Source organism: Phaenicophaeus curvirostris, chromosome 1 (assembly GCF_032191515.1).
Source record: "Phaenicophaeus curvirostris isolate KB17595 chromosome 1, BPBGC_Pcur_1.0, whole genome shotgun sequence".
Lineage (NCBI taxonomy): Eukaryota > Metazoa > Chordata > Aves > Cuculiformes > Cuculidae > Phaenicophaeus > Phaenicophaeus curvirostris.
Window position 1 is genome coordinate 47,147,684 of NC_091392.1, and position 22,335 is coordinate 47,170,018.

At 37.9% G+C, this 22,335-nt stretch overlaps 1 protein-coding gene across 3 annotated transcripts in view; it reads left to right on the forward strand.

Moving 5' to 3' along the window:
• Positions 1–22,335, forward strand: part of FRS2 (fibroblast growth factor receptor substrate 2) — a 52,296-nt gene that overhangs the window by 21,378 nt on the left and 8,583 nt on the right. The window contains exons 2-6 of one of the 3 annotated variants that reach the window (XM_069857236.1): positions 11,745–11,850; positions 14,884–14,975; positions 16,783–16,969; positions 20,073–20,231; positions 21,110–21,273. In XM_069857236.1, the coding sequence (XP_069713337.1) occupies positions 14,910–14,975; positions 16,783–16,969; positions 20,073–20,231; positions 21,110–21,273 (576 nt within the window). In that variant the 5' untranslated portion in view covers positions 11,745–11,850; positions 14,884–14,909. Of the gene's footprint in view, positions 1–11,744; positions 11,851–14,883; positions 14,976–16,782; positions 16,970–19,361; positions 19,394–20,072; positions 20,232–21,109; positions 21,274–22,335 lie in introns of those variants that run through there. The other 2 variants (XM_069857245.1, XM_069857253.1) reach the window with 2 other exon arrangements.

The following is a 22,335-nucleotide window of genomic DNA, read 5'->3' on the forward strand; positions in this document are numbered from 1 at the left end:
AAGTCTTTGAGGACTACAGTATTTTGGGTAATATTTGACAGTGCACAGTACTCGGAATTCCCTATAGCCAAGGAGGGATGGAAATGTATGAGGCTGAAGCTTAAGGCTACTGTCTCAGCACCAGCAAAGATCAGTGCACTTCTCGGGCCTTTAATTTAGGATTGGTTTTTTTGTTTTAAAATTGAGTTTTCTCTTTTGCTCATTCAGAGAGGCTTCTAGCTGAATCTTCATTTGTACAGGTGGATCTAACTACAGGTTTTGTTAACTCCTATCTCAAATAGGAATGGGCATGAATCGGCTAAACTAATGGAGAGTGTTAAATCACTAGTGAAGGAGTAGTCAGAATTGAAGATGATATTGTAGAGGGAATGACAAGTTACTTAATTGGATAGAATTTGACTGAAAGACATTTGCTGGAAAGAAAGAAATGGTTGCTTGGATCACAAATGTGATTATACTTGGGTTTTACTTAAATCTGCTAGGCAGATCCTAATAATCAGAATTCTAATCAGTTGGTGTAGCCCAAAGCACAGACAGGCATCTACACAGTCAGATTACCATGGTTTAAGAAAGCAGCCACGTTAAATAGATGTGCTTATGCTCTTTGTCATTGCAAATGCAAAGAAAAAAAATAAAACGTAAGCCTGTCTTTTGGCAGACTCAATTCACTGGTGACAGAAAACACCCTAAGGTTATAGATCATGCTCCTGGTCAGCTACCAGTGGAGAGTCTAGGTAGTTGGAATTTGAGGAGTAACTAGCTATTGTTGATCTTCCCCTTTTATACAGTGAATTGGAGTTAGAGGGGAGGTGAAGTTAAATGATTATTAGAATTTCCCCTTAAAGTGGGAATTAAAAATATGCAAGAAGAATGTGAGGAGGCACAGTAAACAGAACTAAGAAAGTTGGTAGTCTTTCAAATGTGATGAGGAGAGTCTTTGGCAGAAGAAGGAGAAATGGTAAATACAGAAGACAAACTGTTTTTAAAAACTCAGATTTAATGAGGTCTTGGGAGGATAGGAGTGCCAGTTTTTGGGGAAAAAAAAAAAATGTATAAAAGCTAGATGTTCGGGTAAGGCCAAGTTCCTTGTATCCAGGGGCGAAGAACTTGCTGCTAGGGAAAGAGGAACCAATGAATGGGTGAAGAAGGTACATATTGAGAATACATACCGACACTGTATTAATCTCTTTATTTTTATAAAACACAGTGCTATAGTCTTAGTTTTGATAACATCTTATTGAATCTGCTTATTATTTTGGTAAGAGGGACCTTGTAGGTTTCTCAGTGGTTTCTTTTTTCTATTAATATATTAGAAGACTGTATGCAGAACATGTGAAAAACAAAGCAAAGTTCAACCTTTCCTGAAATGTTTGGATGAATGGTACTTCAGAGATCAAAATACTGTAGAATAAAAACTTAATTCCATTTACTTAATTAGAAAATTTGGCACTTTGCTGGCTTTGGAGACTTGGCAAGAGCTGTGGGTATTGAGTTTTTAGGAGGCATCTGTGGTTAAATATTGGAGATCTGACTGATTCTCTGAACAGTTTGAAGCCAACCATCCTTTTCAAGAATTCAGCTTGATTCTCTCTTCCTCTTTGTCCCCATTACTTGACTTCATTGTTGTAGCCTTCTACTTTATTTTCCCATTTCATTGCTTTTCTCCTTGATCCTGTATCCAAAATCCTTTTCCACAGCAGTGATGCTTAAAACTTCCATCCCATTTCTGCAATTTTGGTGTGTAAAAATGATGCTTTTTGTATATGCTGTTCCTTCAAGGACATTTTCAGAGATTCAGAATTTCCTGTAATAAAAAAATCTAGTCTTGCTTAGTTGTTTAACCTAATGTTGCAGTTTGGAGTTTGAAGTTCTGGCTGTTTCTTTTAAAAGGATGTAGTTAGTCTGGCAGACATTCACAGAAAACAATACGGTGGTGTGGATCTGGAGAAATTGTTTTAGTAAGAAATCGAAAAATATTTGTGTGTAAGTTGTTTTAAAAATGATACCAAGTAAAATATAAGTCTTGTTTGGAAGTTGAGAGCAAAAGGATCATTTTTTGGAGTGCAATTAAAGTATAGCACAAGGAACGTTGTCCCACATTCTCAGAAGGATTAATGGGGATAGTGGAGCAAACAGCTTGTGTGCTCTTGTCCAAGATGCATGTTCCATAGAGGCCAAGACTTTTTTAAACGGGCTGAGGTGAAGATTGAAAACTCCATTTAATGTTGCGTGTATATATATGTATGTACCTATTGAATGGAACATTTGTATCAATCTAGTACCTCGATGAAATGTGTGATTACCTTTTTATATGACATTATGATAGGCCAAAATATGGGGTGCCACACCTCGGAATAAGGGAATGCCGCTCTTAAAATTTCATGCTAGAGTGGAGAGGTGCAGGATCAGTGTCACACAAATCAGTGTTAAAAGTCATGAAGTATTTAAGTGTTAGCACAACATTGCTGCCTACTGCAGTTCTCTGTGCTCATGTAACCCAGCTGTTTGAGCTGGTCTTTAATCTTCAATTCTACTGTAATTGTGGTGAATGTAAGAGCTTTTCTGTCAGCCTGAGCATGTTTTTTTAAGAAATTACTGATGAACAGCATTCCAGCAAATGTTTAACTGCCTTATGTAAATCTGAGCATTTTGCTAAAATAATCACTTTTAAGAAGAGCTGTGGAGAATTAATTTAATAGTAACATGCCATTTCAAAATTTTACATAATGGCTCTTCAAGGTCATTTGGCAGTCCTGAATTTAACCAAATGAACAAGGCTCTGACTTTGCTTTTCTTCTAGGTTTTTTTCATTGCTTGGGGTTTGTTTGGTTTTTTTTTAATGATATTGGGTATTTTTATACAGCACCAAGGTGGGGTGGGATGAGGGAGAAGAAATGTAAAGTTGCTGATTACTTGGAATCCAAATATGCTGAAACGTTTGCAGCTGAACAGATCAAGTCATGAGGATCTAGGTGTTGAGGAGGAGTAAGAAAATAAAAGAAAGGCTCCTGTGAATGTGAGGAGCAGGCGGTTGGTGGTGGCAAGAGGTGCTGGCAAAGGAGTGCTGCTGAGAGAGCGAGTTCCTGGTGCGATCCTGCATCAGCCTACTTGTTGTGTGCTCAAAGAGGGCTCTGAGGGTGGTGTGCTGAAACGGCAAGCTTGTGTGCGGTTGCAATAATTTTGTTTTCATAGGAGCCAGAAGACTTCACAGTTTAGCTTGGGTTTTGCCAATTTTGTTTTGCTTTTTTTCCTTTGGAAAGGGCTAAAGAGAGAAAAGGAGTGTACATTTATTACTGTATTTTAATCATAAGTCTGACAGCATGCTCATTCAATAAAGTCTTGAGGTAGAACTCCACCTGTTAGCATAAGCAAAGTTAGAAACTAGATTCTGCAACTTCACCTCTACCATTCATAGTTTGTTTTCCATAATTGCAGCCAGTGGCACCGAACTCTTTCTCAGCATGTTTAGTTTCTTCTTGGATCTCCTTCCTTGTCATTTTTAACTCTTTTACGGTTTGTTAGCACTGCTGCTTTTTCATCCTTCAGGTACTTAGGTACTTTCAATATTAATTTTCTTAGTAATGGCTGCCAAGTGAATGAAGGGCAAGGATTACGTCTGACCTCAGTTCAGCTGGCTTTATTATCAAAAACACCATGTCCCCAAAATGCATTTGCTGGTTTGGGTTGAATTGTTGTGTTGTTGTTTGTCAGACTGTGCAAGGGAAGAACCTTCTAGGACACCTGAAGGAGGAGGATTTCATTTGAAGGATGGCAGCATGCATGGGCAGGCAAGGACAGCGTTTTGTGCCTCTTGCTGTATGTCTCAGGAGTTTCTTCCTGTTCTGCTGAACACTTGTATGCCTTTAAGCCCTTGTGTTTCCACAGGAGAACATTCCAGCTCTGGCACCTCTTATGTCTGTTCTGTCTCCAAATGTTAAAGTGAATTAGTCAGTCTTTGCTGATGTACAGAAATGTTTCATTTTTTTTCCAAGTAATTATAAAGTAAAGAGGTCCTTTTTCTGACCATTGGGGAGTGAGTCTCTTGGACCTGACCACACTCAGTAATTACTAGTTCAGGGCAAATGCTTTATTTTGGTGCTACATCTCTTATGTGCATGTGAGGTCTGGTACGTGGGAGTCCCGTGTTCCAGAAACCTAAGTTTTGTTTTCCAATTGAAAGAACTTGGCTTTGGGGTAGTGAAGAAATGCTAGCCAAAATAAACAGAAGGTCAAAGTGTGGGCTATTTTAAGTCCTAAGTAGGATACCAGGATTCTTAAATCATATAGAATTTGCCACCATGGATTACATCATGGATCTGAAGACGCAGGATTTGCCACATCAGATAAATAGGTTATCCATTTAATCTGTTGTATTAGCCAGTTATGAAATGGGCTGTATTCGGCCACCAGCAAAACTCAAAGGACCGATTGTAGCACCATTTCAGCCTGCTTCACCTATCTTCTCAAAGAAGTAACATAGCAATACAACAATCACTATTCTACTCAGCAACACATCCTTACTTGGTAAGTTCCTTCTGCTGTTTATTAGTCTGTTTCCTGTCTCAAATGATTGTGGGACTTCCACTTTCATCTTGAATTTTTGTGTGGAAAAATTGAAGTTGCTTTGCTGTAGTGATGCTTCTGCTTAATAAGCAGAGGATGTAATGAGTTATTTAGAAATTGTATATGCTCAGATTTATACTCTTTGTACTCTGACAGTATTCAGGTAAAATTATTCCATGCTGTAGAATAACCATTAGCATCAACAGTGCTCAGAAGCTCTGACATGCTTAAATTACTTATCATAATGTGTCTGTAGGGATTTGGCTGTGCTTTCTTCAAGTATTTCTGACTGTGAGAATTTAAAAGAGGGGAAAGATGTACTCGAATGAGCTTCAGGGAGGGACTGGTTCTGTATTATGTGGCTCACCATAGGGGAAACAGAAAACAGAAGTTGAGTGGAAACCAGTCATCCAACTGTAAGGACATTAGATTTCTCATTTTTAATAGGTCACCTCTGTCACCAAGAATTTCACATGCAAGAGGAGTCTTACAGCACATGCCAGGCAGGTGTGCTGATGGTCACTGTAATATCTGGTCTGAATTGGGAATGTTTCCTGTCTGAGTCCCTTATATATGTAAACATCCAAACCCTTGGGGGCCACGAATTTTGAACTTTGAGAGGAAACTATCAAACTTAGTTTTTCCTATTTCAGTGTGTTCAGTTGTCTTGCAAGTTATTTGTGTCTACTCCTAGTGTGTAGTTTGTATGCAATTTGAACTCTTTTTTACGCACTAAACAGAGGTCAGTCTTTGTGGTGTAAAGACATTGACTGACAGCATTTAGGTAGTGACCTAAACTACAGGATGAATCAAGTGTCTACTTGAATAATAAAACCCTTCCTTCCATGCTCCCTAGATTTTCCTTTGCACCTTTCCACTTGAAATAGAGTTTACTTTTTATATGTCTTAACCCAAGTGAAGTAGGAAAAAAAGGATCTGTAAGAGGCAAAATCTAGAAATGTGATGGGTCTGTTCCTGCCTGACGTATTTTAAGTGTTAACTATCTGAAGTAATAGTTTTCAGGAAAATAATATTTATTTTTAAGGAGCTTGTAAGTATTAATATGCTTGGAGGAAGGCAGAAGGGGGAGTTTCACTTAATGCTAACCAATTTGTGCCTGTTTTTATATGGGTAGCAATAATTTGCCACTGTTATCTGGTAATTCTTGAACTCCACAGCGTCAGGAGAAAGAGCCTTTTATGGGCTTGAGACAATCCTTTGGAGATGTAATCCTACCTCTAAGCTTCAAATACAATGGCGTCTCTCTTAGTGGAGGCTTTTTTATAGGTTTTCGGGGAAAAAAAATCAATTTTGTTGCTCCCACTTGCTGTTGAGATTTGAGGCTGCATCCTCTTACCTAGAGAATGTTAAGGAGGGGCACCACTCTCGAGCTCTCCCATTTCAACCAGGTTCACACAACAGGCATGAAGGAATGAAAAACCCACTCATAACTTGCCTGTGCTATAGTTTTATGTGGAGAGAGTCTACTATGTTGCAGGAGAACATGGCTGTTATCCGGCTTAAGCCCACAACAACGCAATTGTAAAGGCTTCAGGAAGGCTTCCCAGGAGCCTTCTGATTTTCCAGGGACGTCTGGTCACTACTTACTGTTACAGCCATCAAACAGAAGGATAAAATTTGGCTATTAGCCAAATGTGCTCCATTTTTACACAGGTTCTTGTATCTGTAAGGTTATGCTTTCTGTGAAAGAAAAGGGTTTTGTTAGGTATTGAAGTGAACTTCGGTATTTCTATTGTGAGGGCTGTTGCCAATTGTTCTTGAGTTGAGAATGCTTTGTAATGAAAAGTGTCTCTCATTGATGACCCTAGGAGGGAGTCATGTGCAAATTAAACTCTTCCTTCTGTGGTAGCATCTTTTACATGGTACATGAAAATAGAAGCATGGCACAGTTTGAGTTTGAAACAGCTTGTGGAGTCAATTCTTTCCAAGTCTTAAGAACGTGGGAAAAAAACATGCTGTCCACTTTTAAATCTTCCTACTCTCACAAACGCTGGTTTCAGCAGAAAAAATTTTTAAGTAACAGCTGTCTTCATACATGGATCTTGTGTTCCCAAATAACTGACTTTTATAGAGGACCCAAAAAATGGGAGGAAAAGATGGTTAGTCTCCTGCTTTGTCACTGTTATAACCAGCTAACATTAAATTGAAAAGAGCTGGCAAACAGAACTCAGCAGCTAAAGGAACATTTTGAAAAAGTGAATTTAAAAATATCTGAAAACTTGTTTGGTTTTTTTTTTACATAAGTAAATGTTTGTCATTCTGACTGTCCCCTAGGCAATAACTTGAATTTCACAGAAGGCAGCTATGATACTGAAACCATCCTGAGTACCTATAACTGCTGCTACATTCTTCCCTCCACTCTTCTCTGAAGTATGGGGCTTTTCCCTTTAAAAAACTTGATGATTTCTTCTGAACCTGTCAACTACAGCTAATTTAATTTTTTTTTGTTTACTTGATTGATCTGAGCATTGATTGTGAAGTTAAGAAAGAAACAGGTGTTGAAACAATGCAAATAACTTGTATTTAAAGAGTGTGTGAATGAAACTTCAATTGAATATAGTCTTTCTGCTCAGTCTTTGATAGTGAACAGCTGTGAGAACCCAATTCCATAGTTCTGAAATACTTAAGTATTGTAGGACTGGGGCAGCTGAAAAAAATCTCAAATGGACTTAATTTTTGAGTTTTCTGATTTGTAATGATTTATTTCAGTGTTGGTATCAAGCATGGTGGCTGACATGTTTCAAGTTTAGGTAAACTATGGGTAATGCTTCACAGTGGTTATAGAACCCATTTTGAGAAATGTATTTTAGGAAGTGGCAGAGTTTAAACACTGAAGGTCACATCTTTGCGTTGTTATTGAAGACAAAATAAATATGAAGGCAGTTTCAAGTTTTAAAAATAATAATTTGAAAAATATTCTACTCACTATGCTAAATATAATTGTTTAAAAAAAATATTGAAAAAGATTAAATAATCTGTCAGTGAATTTTCAATTGAAATATACTTCCAAAACTCACAGCATTTGGATTGTATTTTATCATAACTGCTTTATTTCTAGCAAAAGGAGGGGTTGATAGTACTACTTTTCATTCTACCTTTTTAAGTAAATACTTTAAATAAGAGTAGGAAGTAAAAGTGCAGAGGAGTTCAGTTGTTGGGATTGTCCTTTAATTGGTTTATTTATTTTAATAGCATAGGCCAACTAAAACAATTTTTGAAAATGGTCAATGCTGACACTCTAAAAGTAAATGTAGTCTTCTAAATTGGGCAACTTGAGAATGTTGTAGGCAAAAATGACAATATGAGTGTGTGTTAATATTACTTTGCTGTGATCAAATTAAGTGCTTGTTAATACTCCATTGAATTCCTAGGGCTTTCGAGGTATTAAAATTTCTGAAGGAGGAAGAAGCCCTAATAATCTTTCAACTACAATTTCATGTTCTAAAACACCTAAAAACACCCCCCGAAAACACTAAGGTCAGTGCACTTTAGTTATGTTTTCTGCTCCCTACTTGTTGGTCAGAAAGCAAGACCTACAGAGGATATAGCTGCAGTGGTTTGAAAGGCCACTTTTTCATTTGAAAAGAATACATTAAAAAATCAGTTAACAGGCAAGGCACCTTTGCTTCTCCGTACTTCTTCTGAGGCTGCTTTGGTCTGGGACTTTTCCTTCCTTGATTTTTGAGATGTGTGTGCTAGGCATTAATGCATACAGCAAATATCCTCCAAAGTTAATGTTTGATTCTACAACCAAAGCATGCAGAACTGACTTAATGCCAGCTTCCAGATCAACTTTGCAACTGTGAGCTGACTTTAATGGGGTGACCACTTATCGTGAGTAAAAGGAGAAATGCAATTGCAGCTTGTCCATGTGGCCTTTCTTACATGAGGGAAACACATATGTTGTTCAGACCATCCCCAACCTGGGGCCACTGTAGAATTGCAGGTGTTAGCTTGTAGCTTGTTAGAAATTCTTTTGACTGTGACTTTTTTATTAAAAAGGAAGAGTATCTTCTGTCTTCGTTGTCTTCCTCGCCTTTTGAGAGATCAGAATAACTTGTTGCTACTGCTTAGTCTGAGGGAGAGAGACATGTTTTACTTTACAAAGCAAAGTAATAAATCTTACTGAAATTCCTAATTCTCACTCCTGTTAACAAGGTTTAGATAAGTGTTGGTGCTGGTTTGTCTTGCCTGGGATTTTCACCTTGCAGTGCAGCAGTGATTGTGTTAGGGAGAAGCAGAAGATACTGTCTATCCCCTTCTGTCTGCTTGCATGACTACACCCAATCACCACTGATGCTTCATGAATGGGAAATTACAGCTCCTAAATTTGACATTGTAGATATAAATGAAAAGATCAACTTTTAGGGTTGTGACTGAAAACGTCTGCTTCTCTGTGTATGTTTAAGTTTGGGTAAATGTTTTGCAATCTGGGAAGATTTAAGAAAATCCCAAACAGAGTAAATAGTTAACTTGTAATTGGAAACAACTGGTTAGAGAATTTTGTTATTGGTTTACGTTTAAAAGAAGCTAGGTGCTATAAATTTGTCTGCTTTTATCTGTTAAACCTCTGTTTACATCATTTAAGAATCGTTCTTTGGTAACTGAAACAGGCTGGTCTGCTTTAGGTAGACAAACCACGTGAAGGCTTTAAAACTTTGTTAGGAAAATATCAGCGTAAATAAATACCAGTGCAAACACACCTGCATATTAGTGTAGCTTGCCTGTGAAGATTTTTAGTTTTATTATTTTTCTAATGACTTACCGGTAAGATTCCACCAGAGTGAGTGGATCAAGCTTTCTGCTCCCTCTTTGCTTTCTCTCATCTTAAAGATTTTAGCAAGGAATTTTTCAAACTAAGTAAATCCCAGTGATTTGTGAAGGGGCTAAGTTTTCTGAAAACTGGGTAGAGGTGACTAAGGCTGTGATTCTGTCCCCAGCTGGCTCTGGCACTTGCTACATGCTCTGCTGAGCTGGTTTGGTGTGCTAAGCCAATAAAAATGAAACCTGACCCAAAAACGTGGTTCAATAATACCAGCTAGACTGGGTTGGACCATCACAGAATGGAAGTCTGCACGTGTTGTAGAGGCATAGGTCTTGAATACAACTGTGTACAGTTTTGTCCAGCATCAAGAAAGCTTATGGCTACAGGGCAAATAAATTACAGGAAGGGCATGTGACTTGCTGCAAGTTCCTGATACTAAATACCAGTTAATGCCCAGCAGAAAATCTGTTTAGTGTGTGTCTGCAACTGTACATACCTATCAAGCAGTTCAATGAGTTTATCCTTCTGTAAATGTTTGAAATCTAGGGTTTAGTTTCAGGTTAGAGACAAGTTGTTAATTATTTCTTTTTTTAACGTCTTATGATGGTGCACTCAATATTATTAAGTCCATGCCATCTTTTTGTTTGCTAGAATGGCTTTATTGGGTCAGAGTTGAAGTATTGGTTGGTACAGTATCCTGTTTCTAGCAGTGAATAGTAAATTCTGACAGCCAGTGGTAGATACATAGGGAAGGGAATAGTATGAAGGAACGTGTTATGATTGTTACCTAAGACTTTTCTAAATATCTGCAGCTTAAGAGAGTTTTTGAGCCTGATGTTGACATCCTTGAGTTTAAAAGCTCTTTGTGGAGCTTGCACTTGTCTAATTAGTTTCTAAATCTTTAAGGTTTTGGAATTCATAAGATGATGTGGATTGCGAAGTTTAATTACATACCATATGCAAAAAGTACTTTTGTGTAGTTTTTTGAACTGGCTCCTTCATAATGTCAGCTGATGATCCCTAATGCTTGCATTTGGAAAATAGTTGTGTTTTATTTATTTTCTCCATGTCACCTGTAACTCTGTATTCATCTTTTCTGTCCCATGTGGTCTCTTTTTCCAGGCTGAGCAGTCAAAGTGGCATATTTCTGTTTTTACTCTGTCTTTTTTGACAGGAAGAGGCATGATTTCATGCATTGCTACATCTGTGGGTGCACTGTGGATTCATACAACAGAATTATATTTTTGTTATACCTCTTTTAGTGATTCCCAAACAATTCTGTTTAATTTGCTTTGATAGTTGTTGAGCTAGTGTTTTCATTGAACTGTGTGATTTACATGACTGAGCTTTCCTAACAGAATAGAGGTCCTTTGCTAGATGAGTTATTTTGCATGTACTGGTATTGAATTTCTGCTGTTCTCTTGCACAGTTTCTCCACAATAAGCGCATTCTGCAACTGTTATCATAATGCCTAGGACTTGGCATGAGTTTGGAACTACTACTTTGGGTTCTCAAAGTGCTTTTAATCCAGGTACAAGGCAGAGGACAGCAGATGAATACAAAGAATTGCAGCAGCATTGATAAGCAGAGCTACAAAGTCTCAAGCAAGTTTGCACAGACATCCTGAAAGGCTGATAGGAAAGGCTTATAATAAAGTATTTTTCTGGGAATTTAGCCCTTCTCTTGAGTTTAAGAAGCAATGTCAGAGGAAACATCAAGTGCTTGTCTGGCAGTGTTAACAGAGAATGGAGGCTGCCAACTGTTTGCATAATGGAAGCAGCAGCTGAGTTTTTGGTGTTAAATTTGAGTGGATAGCCAGTATGAGAGTAACCCAGCAGTGATGGGGTGGGAGGGTGAGGTGTGGGGGGGTGGAGTGGGGTGTGAAAGCAAGCATTTATGGTTAATATAGTGTAGCAAGAATCAGGAGGGAAGCAGGGAAGGGTAATGTTAGCCATACAAGTCAGCATTTGTACATGTTCAGTAGAATAAGCAAGAGGGAGTTGAGCTGAGTAAGTAGTATGTGTTCTTCTGTTTGACTGCTGTGGTTTGATTCAATGTGTGAAGGATAATGAGGGCTTTGCAGCTGTCATTTCCACACGCTAAATTGGGTACAGAGTGTGCGAAGAATGAGTGGAGTCTCCAGTGTGAGAGACTATGCTGCAGAAAGGGACACCAGATTTATTTTCTTCCAAGACCCATCTAGGTGCTGAAATGCTGGCAAAGCTCCAAGAGATCAGTCTCTTGTCTAAAACTGCTTACAAATGCATCCTGGCCACAAAGACCTCACTTGACATAATGCTGCCAAAAACTTTTAAAAAAGTGTATGTTTTTTCATTAGTTTACTAACTGGCATCTTAAAACCAGAAAAAAATACATTTTTTATGTACTTTTCTAGTTCTAGGTCAAATGATCAGTTCAGTGACAAGACAGCATGGTACTTCGAGTATGACAGAAGCCCTGATGCTGCAGCAGAGGCTGGGAGTATTAATGGCCAAATCTAGGTGAGTGAGTTTTAATTCTGCCAGCTCCTTAGCTGTTTCATTTCTTCCTTTTAGCTATGGTTCATGTCTTTCCTTTGAAGCAGCATCGCTGTTCCTAGTCTAATATTAATAATTCAGAAAACCATCTTGGAGACAGAATAACGAGCTTGTATGGTTGACTACATACCCTTTCTTTTTTGTTCTTGAGATACAGTGGCTATACATCATACATCTTCATATACTACAGCTTTCTACTTGAAACTCTAGTGATTTTTCCCAAGCTGCTTTGCAGTTAAGGTTTTCTGTTGTTTTTTGTTCTGGGCCCCTCACCACAAGAAGGATGTTGAGGCTCTGGAGCAAGTCCAGAGAAGAGCAACAAAGCTGGTGAAGGGGCTGAAGAACAGGCCTTATGAGGAATGGCTGAGAGAGCTGGGGTTGTTTAGCCTGGAGAAGAGGAGGCTGAGGGGAGACCTCATTGCTCTCTACAACTACCTGAAAGGAGATTGTGGAGAGGAGGGAGCTGGCCTCTTCTCCCAAGTGACAGGGGACAGGACAAGAGGAAATGGCCTCAAGCTCTGCCAGGGGAGTTTTAGGCTGGACATTAGGAAAAAATATTTCACAGAAAGGGTCATTGGGCACTGGAACAGGCTGCCCAAGGAGGTGGTTGATTCACCTTCCCTGGAGGTGTTTAAGGGATGGGTGGACGAGGTGCTAAGGGGCATGGTTTAGTGTTTGATAGGAATGGTTGGACTCGATGATCCGGTGGGTCTCTTCCAACCTGGTTATTCTATGATTCTATGATTTTTAAGATTGCAGGCACTTGCCTCCAACAGATTTGATCAGTTATTTTATGCTGAATGTGAAGCAAGCCATCACACTTTAAGAGCATGATGCTATCCAGTTGTTTCCACTTCGTAAAAACATTTGGGGAGGTGTAAGGCTGGGCTTTATTAAGTGCAAGCATCTGTGCCTAAATGCTGCAAGAAGTGTCTGCAATAATCACTGCTGCATGGGGAAATTAATATATTAACAGTTAATCTGCATTGCGTCTATCTTCAGCTGTTGCTCTTTTAGCAGTGAATTCTTGGAATAAGTAGGGTAGCATCAGTAGGCTTACAAGACCAACACCTGACTATTACTGTAGTGAGGCACTGTGGGGTGCCAGGGTAGGAAGTTAGTAATGCATTTTTTTATTTGTATCTCCCTTTCTAAAAATACCTGGCAGAACTCATGAGGAAAAAAAATGGGATAGATAAAATAACAATGGGATGTATGCATGAAGACTATTGAAAGTAGTGTGTAATTTTGCAAGTGCTTGGGAGGATTAATGAAATTCAGGACATCCCTTCACTATGCAAAAAAATTGTGTAGCATAGCTTCTCTGTGCAAGAGTTGAAGCAAACAACCAAGCCCCTAGTTTCATGTTAAGTTAGGAAAAAAAGCTCTGTCCAATTAATGCATGTGTTAATGCAAATGTCAGAAATTACATTACAGAATCTGTGATTTTTAGTACATATCTGGTACTCTGCCTTTTTCTTACTGGATTAATCCAAGTCATGTTGTTACTCTTCCATCAAGTTATCCTTTTACCTCTCCATGTGTTTCATGGTATATTTGTACATATTTATACAGTCTCTAGGTTAGCAGTATCTCTTTTGGGTGGCTTTTCTGGTCAAGAAGAGGGGGAGAAGTTAGTTGCTCTTCATTGAATTCCTTGCACCTTATTTATCAGCAGATGAAAGTGCTGCTTGGGTACTACTACCACATGCTAATACAAATGTCTGTCTGGAAAGCAAGTCCTGGTTTCCTTAAAATGACATCAGAATTTTTTCCCCTTTAGTGAGGAAAAGTTATCAGCCAGTTGTCTTCCTTCTTGATTCCTGATATCATATGTCTTGTTGACTTACTAGCTCTTTTCCAGGATTTGTCCCACTTTTGATTTGTGTAGTGAGAATTTTAGTCCTTATCCAACATAAGGATGATGTAAATGGGTTAAGTTTTCTTTTGTCTGACTTCCTTTTATTTAAGTCTCGTATGAGACTTGCCGCCCTCTGCGAGATGGTAGAGGGAGGAGAAGCAAGTTGTGAGACTTGGTTTGGTAACTGTTTTATGAAAGCTTTACCATACGTACAAAAAATTCTTTATGTGAAAATATCAAAACTACAGCATATTTATTTTTTGTTTACTTAATTTTGCCGTGCTGTTCTGTTTTAGTTGAATATTTTACTATTGTATGGCAAATTGAGTAGACCGTGTAGCACAATCCAAACAGAACTTTATAGAAATACCACACACCATCCCCCCCACCCCCCTACTCCCCCCACCCTGATTTAAAATATTTGTGTTGAAAATGTTTTTTTTACTTCCCTTGACTTTGAATACATAGTTTTATGTACATTGCTATGTGGGAAGTATTTAAAAGTGGAAGCACAGAGCCCCACTGCATGGCTGCCAGCACAGGGCTGCCTGCAGGCCTGGAACGCCTCCACCCTCTGTTGCAAGCCAGCCCCGGAGCTGCTGAAGCCAGGGCAGCCTTTCAGGATTGCTGTGCGGGCTCCTTGTGTTGCCTGTGCCTGGTAACCTCCAAAAGGCCAGGGCTTGTATGGGTGTCACTGAGCTGTGCTCAGCAGTCTAAACCAGGGAGGGCTCAGTTAGATGGAGTTGGGATCCAGGCAGTTGCCTTATGTAATTACAGGCCCTGGTTTAGGAGATGAGAATCACACCCAATGAGCTGTTGGGTTTTGTTTTCCTCCAAGCTGCTACCATGGGAATTAAGGTGACAAATCAGTCTGTTTGGTAGTAACCTCAAACTGAATTATTGATAGGACTTCTAACAGCTCAGTGTTGTCACTCCTTACTGCCAAATCTATGTGAACTTGAAAAAAACTATTTGTAATATTTATGTTGACTTTTATTACTTATGACTGCAAAATTCATCATGAAGAATTGTAATTTCACAAAACAATTCATGTTGAGTTGTTTTGTTGTTGATAGTCTGGTTTTACTTCAACTAAATGATAATTTGGGTTTTCTTTCCTTCCGCCCCCTCTTTAGAGATCACATGGTCTTTTAAAGAAGTCATGGGTAGCTGTTGTAGCTGTCCAGATAAAGAAACGGTCCCAGATAACCATCGAAACAAGTTTAAGGTAAGCAACTGACTGAATTATATGCTGTGAATCATTTTGTTGCTTTCTTGCAGAGTAGGTCTGTGATGGAAAAAAATAAAAATGAAAATAGGGTGAAATTACCAAATGGTTAAAGCATTGCAGAGCTGCAGGTGTCTGTGGCTACAGGTTTCTATTGCTTCTTTGAGAAATCCTCTCTTACCAGTAGTGACAGGAATTCTCTAGACAAGGTAGGCTTTTTTTAATGACTGTTTTGGTCTTCAGAAAGGAGAAGCAGCCCTCTGCTTTTGATTCCATCTCCATTTCATTGGTAGGGCCCATTTAAGTGTTGCTGCCTTTGGGAGGTTTTGGAAGTTAGGAAGGGAGTCGTAAGCATCAGGGAAGAGCTGTTGAAGAAGTGTGATTATAAACCCAGGTGTGGGGTCAGCAGTGGGAAACTGTAGGACTGCTGATTTTACTTGAAGATCACTATGGATTATAATAGCATTTTGAGAACTTTTGTCCTTGAAGAAATTTTATTTATAAACATGCTTACATCCTGGAATTCATAAGCTTGTGAACGCTTGTTCAATGTGCTTAACGTGAAGCTGATGAAATCAATGACTTAAAGTAAACATACCTTTGCATAGTCACACAAGTGGGATTTGCTTCTGTGCTCCAAACTGTCTCTGTGAGTAAGCAAAGGAATGTAATGCTTCCATAGTGAAAAATGATTCATGCATTGCCTTAGGGTAACACTGGAATGAGCTTTAAAGCCTTGATTATTTCTAAAAATCTTTAATATTATCAATACAAAAAGCTGAAGGATAAACATATTCATCTGTTTTCTTGCTTTTAATGTGTTTGCCATCACTTTATGTAACTAGTTCACTTTTTTCCTCCTTGTAGAATTTCTCTATTGTTTGTGTGGGTTGCTGATTTAGCAGCAGGGGGGAGAAGATCAAAGAATGTAATTTGCAAAATGAAGAAAGCTGGCATAAGCCTCAGTGGCAGATGAAACTATTCCTAATTATTTTCAGTTGACTAGATTTCAAGTTGAAAACGTCTCTTTAAGGAGTAACATTAATTGATACCATAGGGAAGATTTTGGTAGCCTTTTTATTGAGTAAGAAAGAATCCCGCTAAAGACAGTATTGTGAGATGAAATACATGCAGAGGAAAATATACATTCTCTGAATTCCATGAAGGATGCAGATGACCTCAAACGGGTTTAAAAGCAGACAGAATAAGAGTTTAAGCTTTTTACACATTTTCATGCAAGATAACCATGGAGTATTTGAATTATTTGTTGACTTTAAAAAGGCAGAGAAAAAAAATCTCAAACAGTCTGGTGATTCAGCACAGTGCAAGGCAATGCAGGTATGTGAAGGAAGCTTTATCTTGGAGCCCCTTATCCTTTTTCATTCCTTTTCCCGACTGTAAGTGGGGTTATATGACAAAGCAAATAATTTTTTTTTTAGAAATGGAGCTATGAAAGATTCCATTATCTGAGGTATGCCTTATCCATGTGGAAATACTAGAATATGTACATAAAACCAGTTAAAAATAAATTTAATCTTACGAATCTCCTATTTTAAATTTCTACCCAGATTTTACAATAATGTTATGCAGTCTTATTCATATTGATTTTGAATATGTATTATTTTAATTCTGGGTTGTGGAAACAAAAGAACTGGTTTGGTGAGGTTTGTTTTTTAAACTTTTGCCTCAAGGATCATAACTAATGACGTAGCAGATGAAGCACATCAATGGGACATTAAGATTATTAGTAGTGATATTGGTGCTTAGTAAAGTATTTACCTGATGCAATTTCACTTCCTTTTTATAGGTTATTAATGTGGATGATGATGGTAATGAACTGGGTTCTGGCATAATGGAACTTACAGATACAGAACTAATTTTGTACACCCGTAAAAGGGACTCTGTAAAATGGCACTACCTCTGTCTCCGTCGCTATGGCTATGACTCAAATCTTTTCTCTTTTGAAAGTGGCCGAAGGTGTCAAACTGGACAAGGTATGTGGAGTTTTTTTATATAAAGCTTCTTGGAAATTTATTTGATGTTGAAGACAGTTTTGTTTAAAAATATATATTTTCCTGTCCTTAGGCAAGGGTTATAAAGTGTGTAGGTTTATAATGTGGTTTCTGGAAAAAAAAAGTTAGCTTATTGAGGGATGGGCTTACAGTAAAATGAAGATTTGAGTCGCGCATAATTTTTGGCAATGTAGATCTGGAGCACTTCGTGCTTGTATGTGTGGATACTTCTGGTCAGCTTAGGACATGTTTTTTACAGGGAAGTTCTACCTCAGAGGTTGACTTGACTTTCAGGGAGAGGCAGTGAAACCTCGAACTCTGGAGGAATCTCCTCGGAATTCAAAGAATTCTCTATTTTTAGGTTTTAAGATTGGAGCACTGTTATGAACAGGATATCCCTACCCTATTTTATTGTCTTCAGTAACACGATTTTGTTTCATCCTCTTCCTAAAACAAATACGTGTATATTGGTGACATGATTCTCAAATTTTGACACATTTTCTAATGAAGTGTGTAAACTCTGGCTCTGCTCAGTTATTTTTTTCTTTGGCTTTAATTGGAAAAAGATGGTTACCTTTCCAGTTCCCATATCACGCCTGCCTAGTCCAAGGCTGGCTCCCAGTGAGGAGGCGTGGGTTTCTCTCTTCACTGCACCAGTCCCCAGGAGAAGAGCTGTTTTGGTTGAGGTTTCGGCCTAGTTTTGCACCTTTCTACTGTGATGTAGCTGTTTGCAATTGGAGTTCTTATGTGTTCATATGTTATGAAATTAGGTTGGATTTTTATTTTCTTATAGATTTTTAGCATTTAGTACTGTTTTTATCACTAATGATATTTAGCAATTGCATTTTTTTTTTTAATTTCACTTTAAAAAAATCAGGAAGATTAAAGAAATTGATCACAAAGCTGGTCAGTCTTCATTGTCCAAGGGGGGGCAGACAGTTTATTTTTTTTTAGACATTAGAAGGTGTTCTTGATTAATCTCTTAAGAAATATAGATGTTTTCTGATGTTACAGTATATTCCATACTACATTTGCAGTCTTAAGAGGAAAGTAATAAAGCTTGTTTGAAGAAAGTCACTTGAAGTTATTTTACAGGTTTGATTTACTGCTTTACTATATGTGTAAAATAGATGTTCATAAAATTCAATTGAAAATACTATTTTGAGTGTTCTTCTCCATGGGCCATTAGCAGGTCTGCAAAATTTTCTCCTGAGTCTAATTGCTCTGCTTCCCCTTTTTTTTTTTAAATTGAGAGGATTAAGCTGGCAGTGTGAGCAGCAACCCTTGCTTCCCTCTTTTGTTTCTCGCCTTCCTTATATAATATTAAAATGCTGTGAATATTAAGAAAAAAATAAATCTGGCAAAAATTGTTCTCTCTGCTGCCATTTTGCAATGGAGCATTGTTCCTGAGACCTACACTGGGTTTTCGGGGCACAGTTGCCAAACTTCGTCTTTATTTTTTGAAATGACCAAGAAGTTTTTCATTTGAGAATACTCTGAATACTGCCCGGCAGCTTTTATGGATTGCATTAGCTGATATTCTTTTTTTTTCCCATTTAATCTCACATTATATTTATTGATAAGTTGTCAGAATGCACTGATGGTGAAACGTTGAGTATATGCTAGGTAATAAAAACCTTGAAAACTTGTGTTGGGAGTACAGCTCCCAGTTCAGGATAATTCAGGATATAAAACGTGGAGAAGCTGGTGTGTCACCATATTGTATTTAATGTGAATATATGTAATAAGAATCAAAGTTTCATCAACTTGTTGTTGATGCAGTTTCAGTGCCGACTTGGTTCACCTCATATTTAAGGAATCGACAAATTGGAAGTACATTTTTTTAAAGAAAAGCAAAGGCAACTGATTTTCTTAGGCACTGGGAGCTCTTTAAAGCTTGTGAACCAAGATTTTTCTATTTTCTTTTTTTCTATTAAAATTAAATATCCAGTGTGAATTTTCAGAAATAAACAAAAAAATTCAACACAGGCTACTGTACTTGAGTGGGATCACGGGTTGGGGAAATGTAGCAGAACAGCTCTACAGCTGCCATGTTGCAAGCGTGAAGCTTATTCACTGCACCAGCCGACTATTAATTATGTGTAATTACTCTTAGCCCATTTGATATATTCCCAGCTGGGTTTTCATGAAATTTCTGGGAGTTCTGATCTGTAGCAGTTCTGTGTCCTTAAATAAATACATGATGATAGTAATTGCCAGCATATTAACATAATTGCACTTACAGAAGTAAATATATAGGTAGGTAGTTTCTAGTAAAGAGTGTTTTAAGATTGTAATACTCATTTTAAAAAATGAGCACCTGCACCAACGTTTAACAAGCATGTCAACTTTAACTTCATGCTTTCAATGGAAGAATAATCCAAAGCTGCGACTTTGCTGGTGAGGGTAAGTTGGGGCGCTCCCTGCTGTTTAAAGACAAAGTGGCACAATACACACGCAAAACACACAGTATTGCTGCTAACTTTGTGTTCTGTGTCTATCCTTTAGCCTAAAGCAATTGGTTTGTTACTGTCTGTTTCACACAGTTTGTCTTACTAGCTTTTCATTTGAATCTTCTTAAAGAAACTGAACTTTTACCCAGTGTTTAAATCCTTCTTTCTGTTGTGCAGGTATCTTATCTTAATGGTAATTTAATAGAAGTCTGGTTTTTAAAATACGACCTCCTAGCACCACAGTAGTTTCATGTAGTGTCTTTTAAAAAATGTATTTATTTAACAGGTATCCTTTTTATCAGCTTAAAAAAAAAATCTTGCCTTGTTCTGTGCTTTTTTTTTTTTTAGCTCCTCATTTAGCACTCAGAACTTAGTTTTGCTTTTAACTGAATCAGTTCTCTGTTCTAATTTATTTCCAGTGCATGGGAATCTTATTCTTATATTAGATAAACACTTTAAAGGTTCTCATAGTAAATTTTTGTGTTTTGGGGCAATAAAAATTTGTTAACATTTTTGCTTCTTCCACAGGTTTTCATTACATGGATTCCAGTTCTGTTATTTGAAAGTTGTATACATCGTAAGGTATGTTTCTTAAGTTAAAGGATTTTGATTTTTTTCTTGTGTATTTATAGGGATCTTTGCCTTTAAATGTGCCCGTGCAGAAGAGCTGTTTAATATGTTGCAAGAGATAATGCAGAATAATAGCATAAATGTGGTAGAAGAACCAGTAGTAGAAAGGAATAATCATCAAACTGAATTGGAGGCTCCCAGAACCCCTCGAATGCCTACCAGTAAGTATGGTTATACTGTCAAACGACACACCTGAATTGAATGTGGTATTTAGCTTTAAATTAATTTTCTTTTTAATTGCTTAAAGATTTAATGCAACTCAAATGCTATTTTAAAGTAGTGCATTCTGGCTAATTATCAGTAATGCATTCTCTCGAGGTTCTTGCTGAGAAATCTCTCCTGAGAATCCTAAGTCTTCCTTAGTCAAGTTATTTGGCTTTAAGTTATTTGGCATAAGTTTTGGGAGCTTAGTTGTTGCATGAGAGCACTGCTTTGTTAAAATATCTCTTGAATTGCTTTATAATGTGTCACCATATTTTACTTGTAGCATGTCTAAGAAATGTTAATGTTGGGCAATGTTCCAGCTTTTTTATTAGGGAAAAAGTAATGGTAATATCACATCTATACTCGATTTGCAATCTTTCCTTTGCTGTGGATGGATAACGTGAAGTCCTTTCAAAAATACCAGAGGATTTCAAGTAATCCCAGGAAGATGATTTGATATTTGAAACTGTGAATTCCAGGTTATCGGTTATTTCAAAGAAATGGAAGCTTAAGTAAATAAGTCCCTGTTTGTTAGGGAGGCTCATTGTTAATGGTAGAAGAAGTTGGATAGGGACTTTACTGAGAAGACTATGGTGCGTAACACACCTAAGTTTCAGTGATTGCTTCAGACATATTTCCCGGTAGATACCTGCGTGCTATACTCTTGAAATTTGCTTTCCCAGTCCTTCTCTCAGCAAAACTCTCATGGGCATAATTAATACTTTTTCATATATTTTAATTTCTCTTTTGAAAATCAAAGATATAAAGCATCTTACTCATATACAGTAAAATGTTGTATTTTAATATGGTTCTGCTTGTTTTTTGATTGAATCAGCTCCTGGGTTCAATGCACAAAGCTTACCAAACGGCTATCCCAGATATCCATCTTTCGGAGATGCTTCATCACATCCTTCCAGCAGGCATCCTTCCGTTGGAAGTGCACGGCTCCCCTCTGTCGGTGAAGAATCAACACATCCTTTACTTGTAGCAGAAGAGCAAGTGGGTATTTTTTCCCCTCCTTATATAATTTAGATTCCACACTAGTTCAGATTTTTCTAGTGCTTGTTCTGTAGGCCTTCATTTGTGTTTTTCTGTAGCAGATGTAACATATTTCTACTATATGTTAACTGCCTCAGAGAAGTGTTTGCTTTGCCTCTTTAAATGATTCTTTGTATGATAGCTTGCTGAGGAAGCATCACTACGTTAAGTTGCTCTTCATATTTATATACAAAAAATATATAGAAAGTGTGTATTTGTATATAGTCTTCTCAAAAATTTCAGTAATTCCTTTTAAACACATAAATTGTACTTTATAATGAGATAGTCTGTCAAAAAGCTTCTATACGCATCAGTCTTCTATTTACTGAATACAGCTTGTGGACTAACTTAGGCTAGAAGGTACCTCTAGAGTCCTGCAGGTGAGATTTCGAACTTAGAGGCAGCTGTACAAAGCCTTGTCTTACCATGCTTTGAATACTCCAGAGGGGATTCCACAGTGTCTGTGAGCCATGCATACTAGTGTTTGATGACCTTTGTTGTGAGAGTGTTTCTAATATTTAATCAGATCTTTTCCTCTTACAGCTTCTATCTGTTGCTCTGTAGCCTTTTTCTGAACATCTCTAAAAAGGGTCTGGCTTTACCTTTTCTTTAGCTGTTAGGTAGTTGAAAACAGCTATTAGGTGGTTTCCTAGCCTTTTCTTAAGACTGAACAAGGATGGCTTGCTCAGCTTCTCCTTGTATGGCACATGCTCCATCCCCACTAATCCTGGCTCTCCACTGGACTTCCTTCAGTGTGGTGATGTCTGTCTTATCCTGGGGAGCCCATATTCAGTCTCACAAGTGCTTGATTGACACTAATAATTACTTTCCTTAACCTACTGGCGTGCGTTTGCTTATGCAAATCAATGCACATCGGGTTTTCATTGCTGCAAGGGCACACCGCTGACTGACTTCCAGCTTCCCATCCACCTGGAGCCTGGTGCTTTTCTGCAAGGCTGTTTTCAAGTCACTTGGTGCACAGCCTGTGCTGTTGGAGGTGTTCCATACCAGGCACTGGATTTT